At 47.7% G+C, this 13,333-nt stretch overlaps 1 protein-coding gene across 6 annotated transcripts in view; it reads right to left on the reverse strand.

The window, feature by feature from the left end:
- Positions 1–13,333, reverse strand: part of NTRK3 (neurotrophic receptor tyrosine kinase 3) — a 216,196-nt gene that overhangs the window by 171,192 nt on the left and 31,671 nt on the right. For all 6 annotated transcript variants that reach the window (XM_082005030.1, XM_082005029.1, XM_082005027.1 and 3 more), the window contains exons 2-3: positions 9,395–9,469; positions 7,979–8,050 (exon numbers count right to left, since the gene is read on the reverse strand). In XM_082005030.1, the coding sequence (XP_081861156.1) occupies positions 7,979–8,050; positions 9,395–9,469 (147 nt within the window). The remainder of the gene's footprint in view (positions 1–7,978; positions 8,051–9,394; positions 9,470–13,333) is intronic.

Consider the following 13,333-nt stretch of genomic DNA (forward strand, 5'->3'; position numbering starts at 1 on the left):
AAGTCTACAAACACAGTTACCCGCAGCTTCTGGGGAAGACAAACCTCCGGATCTTACTGGCAGCCTTGCAAATACCCCACGGTCTCTTGCGTCTGAATTCACAGTTCATCCCTTCACAAATACAAATGAGGGGAGGGGGTTGGTAGGAAACTCCACCCCCTCACCCAGTTTTTTAATAAAATTTTATAAGTCCAATAAAACACACGACTGCCTAACTTATGACATTTAAATTCTTGCCTAGTCACACACCATCATGAATTAATGTCCCATCATTCATACCCTGTCGTATCTTATTGCTCAAATAACATATGATTTTAATGTTTCTATTTTTCTGCCCTGGTGCTTATTGCCTGTACATCAAAAAGGGAAAAATCAGCCCTGCAATCATACTGTTAGTAAACCAGTATCATGGAAAGAAAAATCCCAGGTGAGAACTTGTGCAGTCACTTAACTTTCATTCATCCTGCCATGATTGTTCACTTTCGCTCCCAGCAGCTTTCAAGGGAGTTTCCATGTCCTCAGGTCCCTGTTGGGGACAGCCCTCCTCCCCTTGCCGCACCTTTTTCACTGGCACAGGCGAGGAAGTCAAGCCTTGCACCACATCTAACCAACTGGTTCGGGGAGCAAGCAAAAGGGACAGCCAGAGGCTATTTCTGGAGTACTTCCATGCTGCAGTGACCTCAGAAGCCTAGGAACAAGATCTGGTCCTTGTTATGCCCAAATCTCCACAAATCAACTCATTCTGTGCTGCTGGTGATCTTGGAGACGTAGTGAGGTTTAACGAAGACACAACTACACTTCACCTTCAGGATCACATCCAAGAAGAATGTTTGGCTGCTTTTTGAGAGGAAGCTCACAAGAAGACATCCATCAGGCCATTGTTGCACAAGGACTATATCACAGAGGATGAGGCCCTCAAAAACCCCAACTTGCTTAAAATTCACACTTTACCCCAATCCTGAAACAAGGCTTGGAAAAACAAGGCCTCCCCCCATGTAGGAACAGCCATGCAGCCTCATTTAGAATATCCCAAGCATTGTCTGCAGCCCTTTTTTAAGGAGGGGATGGGAGAAAAACAGGACCTTTGCAAAACCACAGTTGCCCATATTACAGGTCTGCCAAAAGACAATTGATCAAACTTCAGGAAGGGAAATAAGTCTCATAGCCACATGATGCATCTGGAAAGAACATCTCAACATTTCAAAGGAAGGAAGGAGAGACAAAGCCACAGCAAAATCCTGAGAGGCCAGGTACCAGAGTGATAGGCATAACAAAAATCTGAGCAGGAAACAAATATTTGTGATAGCATTATTATAATTCATCTTATACTGCAACAGCATCACGCAATTCAAGGCCAGGTTTCTAGTGAAACCATACAGGGTGTTACTCTGCAAATAGATCACATACAAGCAGAGAAAACAAATGTTATTATTGCAGGTTTTCAGATGGGGAACCAAGGCAGGACAAGTCTTGCCTCAAGGTGCACAGTGCTTGAGTTGGAAATTTTCTTTCTCAGGTCCCACTAGAGAACATCAGTCACAAACTCGCCACTCGGCCTCCTATTGCAATACAATAAACCTCCTCCACAGACGAGCAAAGCAGCCTGCAGTCAAGAGTTAGTTACCCAGCCCTCTGAAGGCAGGTCAAATGATTTCAACCCAGTCTGAAGGAAAGCCACAGTCCTGCAGGGAACTGGTCTCTCCTCTGGCCTTGCACACAATGGTAAAACACAGGACCTACCTCTGCAGAAAAAGAATAGCTTTTTATTATATATATAATAAATATATATATATATTAAGAATATATATATTCTTATAAAAACAACAGTTAACTTCTTATCAGTCACCTGCGGTAACGACTGGGAATAAATATGCCATCAAATCACTGCTGCTGATTAGCATATCAGCAAGGACCTGTACTACATTGGCATCCAGGGAACAAAGTAGATGGGGACAGAACAGGAAAGCTTATGGAAGCAGAGGAGATGTTACTGCTGTTTATTTTAGTGACTGTGCTATAAGCATGCCCAGCATTTTATAGAAGAACCAGAAACACAAGGGAGAAAACGTCTCCCTGAGTAAATCACAGCACAGAGGCTTGCTCCTACCTAAAAGGGGCTGGAGCAGGAACATCCTTCTAGTCCAAATGGGAACCAACAGGTACCCAAGATGCCTGCCTGATTAGGATTAGTAAAGGAACATTCAGCTAATGGAAATGAAAGGCCGTTTAAATCTTTCTCATGCTTCTTATTTTGCCTATATTCATGGAGAAATTCAGCTCCTATTTAATCCTTTGCAAATGTAAAATAAAACACATTAAACTATCAAGGAGGTGGTTTAGGTAAATGCATTTTACTTCATCCTCCCAGTGAGCTAAGAGTTCACATATAGTCATTTACTGTGCCCCGGCTGATACACACAGGCGATACACACAGGCTTGTTAGGCTGCACTGACTCAAGAGTATGGACGGGAAATCAAGAGCAATTAACACATGACAGTTCGGGTTAGGAGGAGACTGCTAGGATGGGTATGACAGCAGCGCAGTGATGAAAGGACAAAGCACAGAGATATCATCAGGAAGGAGGAGGAAGGGTAATAGGACATCCAGAATAAAGCAGAGGGTTGCAAGCAGTCACAGGGCCTGGAGCTAGTTACAGGAAGGGAGCGAAAGAGTTTAACCCTGCTTCATATATATGAATGGCTCTTTTAGAGCAAGGCAATAGATCATTAACTACAAAGCAGGGGAAAATCACCCTCAAGTCATGAACAAGAGGGAACAGTGCTATACTTGCAATAATTCAGAGGCTGATATTTTGTTTATTTATTTAGTGTAAGATCTTGACCAAGCTCCCAGACACACAGAGCAAAGGCGGCGAGCCTTGCCAGCCTTGCAAGACTATTGCCTGCCGCTCTTGGAAAGCGCACGAGCCTCCGTTGTGGAGGGTTTCACATGCTGTCCTGAAACAGCACTGAGGAGGGCAGAGAGCAACTCCTCAACCCTGGGCTGCCTCAGCCACCTCAGTTTTCAGGGGATGCAGCCCCATTTCCTTCCTATCAAAGCTTAAAACCATAACACATCTCTGGGAACTCCCACGTCAAAGCTACAAACTGCATCCCATACCAGGGTACCAGTTCACGGGACACTGCACAACTGTCACAAACCTAACCAGGACACTGAAGCTAACCCCATCCTCATAAAACAACATAACCTACAGAGGAGGTTCTGGGAGGCTCCAGATTAATCACAGCTCAGGTGTGCCCATGAAAACAAGCCCACAGATCAGCCAGCTCAGTCTTTCACCAGGCAGAGCAGGTCCCATAACACTCTTGCCAGCACCTTCCAGTTCCTCCCCAATCCTCGTTTTTGGGACAAAAAGACTGACAGGATCACACTGATAAAAACGCCTGTGGAGCAGAAGGTGATCTGACCGTATCACATTCAAAAAGCAGTTGCACTCAGCACAAAGCACTCCTGAAGCCCATCCTGGCTTTATTCAAGGTCTCCGTCTTTAAGACCCTTAGGTGAAGACTGGAAGAAAAAGCTTGATCCTCAGTCCCATCCTTGCTCTGGCAGGCAGCGCTGAGAGAGAGCTCTTTGACAGGAGCTGTGTCTTGGCCAGCCCACAAACCAATTTAGAGCATGTATAAACCTGCAGAAGATAGTTTAAGAAGAGCCTCAATGCAGACAGAAATGGCAATTATTAATTTTCTAAATTGAAATCTGACTACTTAAGCCGTATTTAAAAGTGTGCTTGTCTCTATAATTACACAGCCTTAATTTGTTTTCTTTACTACACAATAAATAAGGTGTGCACAATTACCCTCTGCAAATACAAGGCAGTGCCTCCTGACTGGCTGGCTGAGTACGCAGCCACCCAGGAAAGCATTTAAAGGGAATCACAGTCTCTTAAGTACCTGCTTCCCAGTGAAAGGAATTTGTCAGTTTGTTCTAGCTCTAGGCATAACCTGCTGGGAGTCTTCTCTCCTACATGCATAGCTCTACTGTCTCACGGCAGGCAAAGGCTGGACACTTTGGCCAGCAGCAAACAGGTCCTGTCCTCTCCTGTGCACTGATTCCTGGAGCACTGAAGCTGACCCTCTCCTATGGACTTCCCAGTGCCTAATGAGGACTGTGATAATGTTGTATTCTTCCCCACAAGGCACTACAACCACCTCTTTTTACTATTCCTCTGCCTATTTTCATGATACATGTAGGAACTTGATATCCTCACAACTTGTAATCCTCTATCAAGTTCAAATAAATTGGCTAGAGCATTCCAATGTTATTAGAAGGACAGGGAGAGCAAGAGCATGCAAGACTTTTTCCTCAATAAGCTGTTCTAAACACAGGGACATAGTAAATATGTATTCAGATGGTTTTTGCATCTCCAATTTAGGAACCATATCAACCTGAAGCTTTCTTGTACAGCCTTAGCCAAAGACTGAGGTTTTCTGTCAACACCAAATATTTCCTACGTTCACCTATATCGCCTGCTAACAGTAACTTCCACAGATCTTGCCTGTGAGGGCTCAATTTTCCACAGTCTAGATCTGCTGGTCTCCACATCCAGTGCACGGTGTTCTCCAGGACCATCCCCATATTAGCCAAAGGGCTGTCAAAACTTCACAGAAATGGGACCAAGAACCCACCAATCCAACTTGGCCCAGCAAAAAGACCTCCAGAGCAAGGGCAAAAAAAGACACTGGATGACATCCAGTTTAGATCAGACCCACATCCATCCCCTTTCAACATCCAGCCAGTACCTGTTCCAGAAGGTGTCAATCAGCCCAACTGCCAACAGAAGAGGTAGATCCACATTGCAAAACCCACTGTTATATTTTGGATTAATTGCCTCCATAGCAGTGGTAGGCTTCACAGCATCAACAATCAGACAAGCCATGGAGCCCTAACTCTCCTCATTCAAGGAGGAGAGAGAAGGATCCAAAGCTATTTCTAGATCCACACCTCTGGCTTCCCATCATCCTCTGCTCCTTCACTGATTAGGTTGGCCTCAAGCCCTTTACACTTATACAGCTAATTTCAAACCTTAAAGGACAGCCATGACCCTTCCAGGCTGCAGTTGGAACATTTTGAGGTCTACCACTTGGACAGCTAAATGCTGAAAAAACCCTTCCTGGGTTTCTCACCTTTCCTCCCTGACTCTGTGATGGGGAAGGGTAAAAAAAAAACCAAGCCAAACCTCATCCAGAACCATTATCTTAAACAAACCTCCACAAACCTGAGCTCCTGCAATTAGAGCTGGGATAAGTGATCTACTTGTGATTGCACAGCTGGGTCTGAAGACAAGTGCGTGCATTGAGGAAGGGCCAGAAATAGAAGTTGCTGGGAAAAGGCAGAGCTATCCGGCCCATCTGAGAGGAGGAAACCTCGATGAAAGGCATTGGGGAAAAACTCACTTCAGCAGGAGGCTGGGATTTAACCCAGGACGGGGAAACGGAGGGAACAGCTTTTGAGTCCTCACAATTTGTACACAAGCTTCATGTGGAAAAATGCCTGCTGCTGCTCAGACCAAGCTTGTAGCACCCTGCAAAGGTCCAGCCCAGGGTACCCCCCCTCCCTTGCAGTGAAGCCTCTCTGTCATTTATTAGACATATTTGCTGTCTGTTGACTGCAACCATCTAAACAGCCAGCAAAGGAGAAGCAAAGCCAGGGTGACAGCAATAACACGCAGCAACTCAACAAACCTTAAGCACCCCATCCCACAGTCCCCAGCCCCGCATCCCTCCAGCTGCAGCCAGCCCTGCCACAAAGGGATTGGGACAGTGTCCCTCGCTCCTGTCAGCTACTGTACCTGGTTACGGCAGCCCAAGGCTTACAGCAGAGTGACATTTCCATTAATCCTTTCATCTCCGGCTCCTAAGTGCAAGTGGCTGCAGAAAATGTCAGGCTTTCAGTGAGCCGAGCTCCCCGGGAGGCAGCAGCTCTGGAGCAGCCAAGGAGACACCCTGATGCGCTTGCACAGTGCCATGGGTGCCTGCCAGGCTGTGCAAAGCCTCAGGAGCCACCACACCTTCCCCGTCATGGAAAGAGAGACCCAGAAAAAGCAGCCTGGCTGCAAGGGAGCAGTGGCACCGTGGCCCGAGAGCCTCTGGGGAGCGGGAAGAAACCACCATCCCTGCAAGCACCAGGTCTCCATCCCCAGGTACCCGGCATCCCCCATGGGGTACATCCACCTTGCAAACATCCACACTGCTGGGTCCCAGGAACAGCATCAAAACCCACCAGCAAACACTAACCAAGTAATATACTTACTTGCCTCAAGCTTCAAAAGGCAAGAAAGATGTTAAGAACATGATCAATCTTACATGGCCCAAGCAGTAAACAAACACATATTTCATCACCACATACCAACCTTAACTCTTGACACAAGATGGATGTGGGTTTTTTTCCATCTCAAAAGTAATCTCAAAAGACAAAAACAAACACTTTTGGAAAAAGCAGCAACAACTGCATGTGTAGACATTAACAACACTCAGCCTCAAAACGAGCATACATGGCCTTCTAGACTCCTACGATATCCAAACTAATTTCATCAGGAATCAAATGTTATTCATTTTATCTTCTAGATATATAAACAGCAACTGCACAACTGACAAACCACCCCCTCCCCAACAAAAATCAATTGAGAGAGGTATTCAGAGAGAACTTTCCCGGTAACAAACAACTACAGAAAACACAAAACAAACACTACAAATCAATATAACAAAGCACAGAAATCAGGAAAATCCCAGTGGTCAGCATTAAGGAGGGCTTATGATTGCAAAATAAGCACTTCTTTAAACTCCAAAATGCTTGTTCACAAGGCCCTTAACTATTCACGCCCTTTGGTACTGCAGGTCTCCTATTTAGCAAGTACTTTGCCATCACTTAGCAACTGTAACTGGTTTTCCAAAAAGGAAGGTTTTGGGGTTTTTCTGTTCACATCATCTCTGAGCAGACATGAAAAGACAAATCTGTCCTGCTCTGCAGGTCGCATCTATCTCCCTCCACCAGGAACATGCCCGTATCGATGGCCGCATGCACCCGCAGACTCACGTGGGTGTGCACTACTGCTGTTTTTCGTGGAAGAAGCCACTAGCTTTGGTGTCCAAAAAAGCAGGGATACACATACTCTCCATCCAGCCCATCAGCTTGTGCCCAAGGCTAGTGGCCTCTCACCAACATCTTTTCACTTTTTACATCTATACTGGAGCTGAGAGGGGTTTGATCTTGGACACAGTCACTTTGATGAGATATTTCAAGCCCATGGAGTGCCAGCACACTGGCCTGAAATTCACGTTTTCCTTTATCGCCTTGGGAAAAGTAAATACATATGTAGCAAAGAAATCAGCGCTCTTGGCCTCAAGGATGCGGGAATTCTCCAGGACACCGAACCCACTTACTAACGATGCCCCTGCAGCAGACACTTGTGCAATATCCCATGACAACAGGGCTCCAGCCTCTCCAGCACAAAACGTCCCTACCCCAGGCCCGCTGCAGAGGCCAGTTTAAGAGGTCAATAAATAGGAGCAGAGCTGGCAGCCCTGTGCCCCAGGATTTGTGCCAGAACGGCACCCTTTGGTTAAAAGCTAATGAGTGGGGCAGGCTCCGGCTGTGTGCTGGGGCATGCAGCTGCCCCCCAAACTGTGCAGAAAGGGAAATGTGCACCAGCCATTGCCGGGCTGCTAATGAAGCATGCGCTCGTTAGAGCGGCAATCAAAGCCAAACCAGTTATTAGACACCAAAACCCACCAGCTGCCCAGCAGGAGCTCACCCCATCCTGCATCGCAGCCCCTTGCGCCTCCCTGCGCCTTCGCTTTTCCTTCTCCTGCCCTTTACCATCTCCCCCTCCCTTTCCCCACCAGCATCCCCCTTCCCTCCCGCTGCTCTCCCCACGGGTACTTTGGGGATCCACTTTGGGGATCACCTTTCCACAGGGAGCAGAGAGAAAAGGGAGCAGGAGCCACCGGCACTCACATGTAGCGCAGGTGAGGGTTCTTGGCAAAGGCGCGCGGCTGGATGTTTCGTAGTCCTGAGTTCCTGATTGTCCTGCAAAGAGATGCAGAAGGGCAGGGATGGAGTCAAGAGTGACGACTGCTCTAAAACCCTGCGCTCGGCGCCCGAGGCGCACTGGGAGCCCTGCGGTGCCGCGCCGGGAAGCGCACGCCTCTCCCCAGACGGACTCTGTGGGCTACAAGCAGTGAGGAAATTGGGCTTTTCAGCTTCATCTGCTATGGTAACAGCACAGGCTCAGCACAGAGTGGCTGCTGGGTGAGAGTCTCCCCCCACATCCACTAAGGTTTGCTGGGATGGCCCAGAGCATCTCCCACACCTCACTTCTCCCTCCATCTTCATGAGCAGCACCACCTGGTGCAAACTTTGCCCACAGCAAACTTAACCCCCAGCATTGCCATCTCCCCTCCCTCAAACCCAAGAGAAAACCCTTCTGCTTGCAGCTCCGGTAAGGAAGGGTGAGTATTTTGCATAGGGAGTTACAGACATTGAAGGGGGAATCCTCTTCTCACCCTATTTTGGAGAAGCTGTATCAACACTATGAGCAGGGTTTATTAATAATCTGAAGCAGACAAAAGTATGCCCGACTCCATTGCTGCTTTCTTAGGTGAGATGAGAACAGCCGCCAGCCTGCTTACGGGGGGGGGGTGTTAAAAGTACAGCTTGCTGGGGTTTGGTTATTGAGTGCTCAGCAATGGACACCTCTCCTCCAGCCTGCAGGCAAGCTGTACGTAACGTAAACCTCCCAGTGAAACACTTTAGCAGAGCCTCCGACTGACCCTGAGCAATACTCATGCAAGCAGCACCCAGGGTGCTCCCAGCTCCGGGAGGGGGAATTAAGAGATTGAGTGGTATCCTCACTCAGCCAGGCTTCCCAGGCACCTGGTAAGTCCCTTCAGTCTCATGGACCTCAGTTTCCCCTCCATGATGCATAAAGTCAACCTCCCATGGTGCTCGGAGGGTTGTGCAGGGAGATGTAATTCCCTTATTGTGCAGCACCACCATGATGAGGACCAACAGCCCAGCAATGAAGGATCAGTGGAGACAGCTGGAATTTCACATTGTGGGGCTGAAATGACTCAGAACAACACATAAAACCCAGAACCAAAACAGCAGGGGAGAAGAGAGGTCAGGGCTGATGTGTGTTGACAGAGCTGTCAGCAGCTAGCAATCTTCCTCCTTGCAGACCCAGCAAAGACCAAAAAGCACTTCATCTCCATTTGGCAGAGTCTCACAGCAAAATACAGCAGAGCCAGTAGCTTAAACAGGCTCCGAACATCATGGCGTGGGGACTGCGGATGGAGGGAAGCTGCAGCTCTTTGCTGGAAGGAAGGGGCTGCCCACTGCTGTTCTCCTCCCCGACATGCAGGACATACTCACAGCCTCTGGAGTCCCGTGTATAGCTCCATGTCGACAGCGTTCAGCGTCTGCAAGTTCTTCCAGTTCTCTATGTGTCTGTGGAGAAGAAGGCAAGGCTCAGCTGTGGCACCACCAGATGGTCGCTCTGCCCATGCAGGGGACAGCACACAGCGAGAGTTAGTCATGCCCTACCACCCAGCCCCACACTTCTTCCCACCTTCCTTCAGCCAAAACCTTCTTGCAACAGGTCTGGGGATGGGACCTGCTCAGGTGTCAGCGCCCGCACCCTCAGACACATACTGTATGCATCACGCTGCCAAAACAAGTAGTTTCTCATGCTGTTTTTTTATTGTTTTCCCAGTGCTTTGGGAAAACAAAATACCATGGTTTTACCAACAGTTTCAAGTGTGGAACGTGCAACTGATCCATTGAACATCCTTGCCCAACTCATTGCCCCTCTCTGCACCTCACTGCTCACAGCAGTAAAACAAAGACACAATCAAGACAGCTCATGCAAAAAGAGTGAATGCAAATAAAACTGCTCAATAAAAACCTGGGGCCTAAATGGGGAAAAAAAAAGTCATATATTTATCCAGTCTCTTACTGAGGTGGACAAACAGGGTCCTAGTCTTTGCTGGCTGGAAGTGTTGCTGGCAGGAGAGCACCAAGCTTAGTTTGGAAACTGTGCCTTTATTATAAATTCCTCAGTCGCCCGGGGTGCTCTGGCAGGTATGTTATAGAGAACAAAAACAGAAATAGATCTGTCACCACGGGATCATTATTCAGTAAATATTAGAGCCAGGGGAAGGTGACAGATTGACAGCCCCAAAGAACAGGGTCCCCTGTTATCAGTAGCACAGGAGCGATGCTGGCAGTAGCGTGGCTCGGCTGGCTACGGCCATGGGTCTCTCCTAACAACCTGCAATGCTGCCTGGTGGGGAAGGAGCTTGGTTCCAGACAGTCCTTCGCCAGTTCAGGCTTTCTGTCAGATTAAACATGGACACTCTAGAAAGCACAAACATTTTCAAGACGCTCTTTGCTGAGGAGCAGGTGGTAGCAGTGGTCCTCTCTCAAAGTGAACTGAGAAAGGGAAAAACATTTGGCTGGTCCCCTTAGACAATATGTGAAAGAAGCTCAACTTTGAAGTTTATGAACTCATGCACCCAAGCTCACATCTGCCTTGTTGGCTTTGGACTTGACCTTGACAGGGGAAATATTTCCGAGTGATGCAAAGTTGGGCTGATAAGCCAACACTAAGAACCATCCCATGGTTCTATCGTTCTAGGCAAGAAGGTTGCAGGACCCCACGTGGTGGTCCAGAGGGTAAGGGGAAGAGGGACCTTTGACCACTTCCAGAGCAGTCACAGGGTCCACACGTTGCTTTTCCAGCACTCGCTACGCCTTGTGCTTGCACAAGAACAGATGAATTAGCGTGACAAGAAGTATACGGACCTGTTTGAGCCATATCCCAAATAGCATCCAGCTCAAGAAAGAAAAATACAAAGCCTCGACTAAATCTAAACATATTTCTCTGCTCTCACCATGCAGATCCAAGAAAAGCAGAGACCCACAAGAGTCACCTCTGCTTTCCACATGTTCCATAATTGTCTGCATACCCAGAGGGGTTAGCGTAAGGACGCAGTATAAGCTCCCAACCGGCTGCTGCATGACAGTGTAAGTTACGGTTCATCCTCAATGACCTGCTCATCAGCTTGGATCGCCTGTGTCCCAGACAGAATGAGAAACAGGACATTATTATAGCCATTTCATATTCCCTGCCAACATCTAAGGCCCCTGCGAACACTTGCAGAACAAAACACAGACTGGGAGGAGTCAGTCAAGAATCCGATGGCTCGCTGAAACCCTTCCGAGACAGGGTAGGACTGCAAGTTCAGGTCCTGAGCCGCAGGATTGCAGGACTGAGCAAGGCTAGAAACACAAGTTGAAGACATTTCCCATCTGCAACTCCTACATACAAAAAGAGAGAGTCCTCCAAGAAAAAGAAAGAACATGGGAAGAAGCAGGAATGGGATTATGTGGGTTTACCACCAGGGCATGCTGAAGCTACAGCATCCAAGCAATGACCTTCGGGGAGGGATGGAGCAGCCCTGAGCCGGGAGCTATGGAGCAACCACAGCTGGGAAGGAGGCGGCGGCCAGATTGGTTCTTGTTTTATTGATTGCATTTGCTAAAAAAAAGTCAAGGTTATTTTTGAACCTGACACTCAAAGCCATGTGGGCAGCATTCTAGAAGCAGCAGAAAAAGACCCGAGCTTGTTCCCAGTGACATGCAGAGGCATGAGTTTCTGATGACTGAGCACCGGGATACAGGGGTCTTGGGGCCCCCCCATGGCCAAGCCCCCGCAGAATTGACATTACACCAGACTGTAATTACAACTCCACAGCCTGTGTTCCAGCCTCCTAAACAAAGCCCATGAGCTTCCTGAGCCAGATATGCTTTAGTATGTTATTTAACACAGACACACAACACCCATAAAGGGAGAGACAAGAGAAGCAACAGTGGAAATAAATACATACACACACACTTACGTATAGGATAATCCCCCAACCCAGCAGCTGCTTTACATAGAGTGCAATACAGGGAAATAGCGTCATCTTGAATTAGGTGCACAGGTCAGCAAGGGACTTTGAGTCCTTTAAGCTACACAGACAATTCTTTCTCAGGGACTGTCAGAAATGGCCCTTCCCCTTTTTTGGCTGATTTTTCAACTTAGCAGGAGTTGCACCCTTGCTCCTAGAAGTGGCAAATCAGTCTTGGTTCACAGACACCTCAAAGATATACCAGGAAAATAATTTTCTTTGGTTCCCTGTTGCTTTGGAAAGAATAGCGTAACTTTGCACTGGCTGGGTTCAGCTGAATCCACTTTAAAAACAAAACAGAAATGCATCTTCTGAAAGCTCAAGGAGTCAAGCTGTGATTACAAAATTGGCAGTGGCTGCACAGGAAAGCAAACTAACCAAGCAAAGAAACTCCACCCCTAAAACTTCAGTCCCTTTTCATGTCCTTCAGTATCTCAGCTAGCTCCCCCTCTTTTCCTTCCAAGGTTTTGCGTGCCCTAGAAGTCTTACATCCTCCCAACTGCTGCCAAGGACCGAGACCTTCCCTTCTCCTCTGCCTCGGTTCATTAACCTGGCAGGAACACAGGTGCTGGGTTCACGCCAAATACAGATGTGACAACTCCCAGCCCCGCCCTGGTCTCTGCAATCAGGCACTGAGGTGTGAATTACAGTCAGTGGGTTACTCCCTCCTCCCTGCAAACATCTCAAAATATATATTCCTGTGGCATTCCTCAGTTATTACTAAGGTAAGCTGCTTTTCTGCAAGATGCAATAGCTTCGAGGCCAATACCGCACTTCACAAATCCTGAAGTGCTCACCATGTACACATCCACCTAGACTCATTTCCAGCTTCTAATTGAGACCATACAAGATACATCGCTAACACAGATGAGACTGCTCACTTTTTGTTTTTTGGGGTGGGGAGGGTAAAGGGAGGGGAGGGTTTAAATACTTCTCATACTTCTTGTCTGTTTGGAAGGTCCTGCTGGTCCAGGTCTCTCTGCACTGCAGAGCTGCCATTATACCATGCCTTCTACAGACTGATCAAAGTCCACCTTAGGAGTAGCTAAGGCTTTGCTCTCCAAACTCATACTGAAACACCGCACCAGAACTCCCCTGCTCTTCTCATTTCTTACCCAAATGTACTCACAAACATTTTACATCCATTTTCCTCTTGTGTCAAAACTGTCTTTGCTTAAGCAGCTCTTTTGCTTTCCCGGCATTTCCTCCTCCCTCCTTTACAAGCAAGAGCCAGACCCACCCAGCTACCGTTTCTAGGTTACATGAGCCCAGCTCTTCTAAGGCAGCACGTCTGTACCAAGCAGTGAAGTGCAAGGCAAATTGTCTCAAGTGCCTTGAAGAGATACTAACTCAAGTCCCA

Source organism: Phaethon aethereus (assembly GCF_964289735.1).
Source record: "Phaethon aethereus genome assembly, chromosome: 12".
In the NCBI taxonomy this organism is placed as follows: Eukaryota; Metazoa; Chordata; class Aves; order Phaethontiformes; family Phaethontidae; genus Phaethon; species Phaethon aethereus.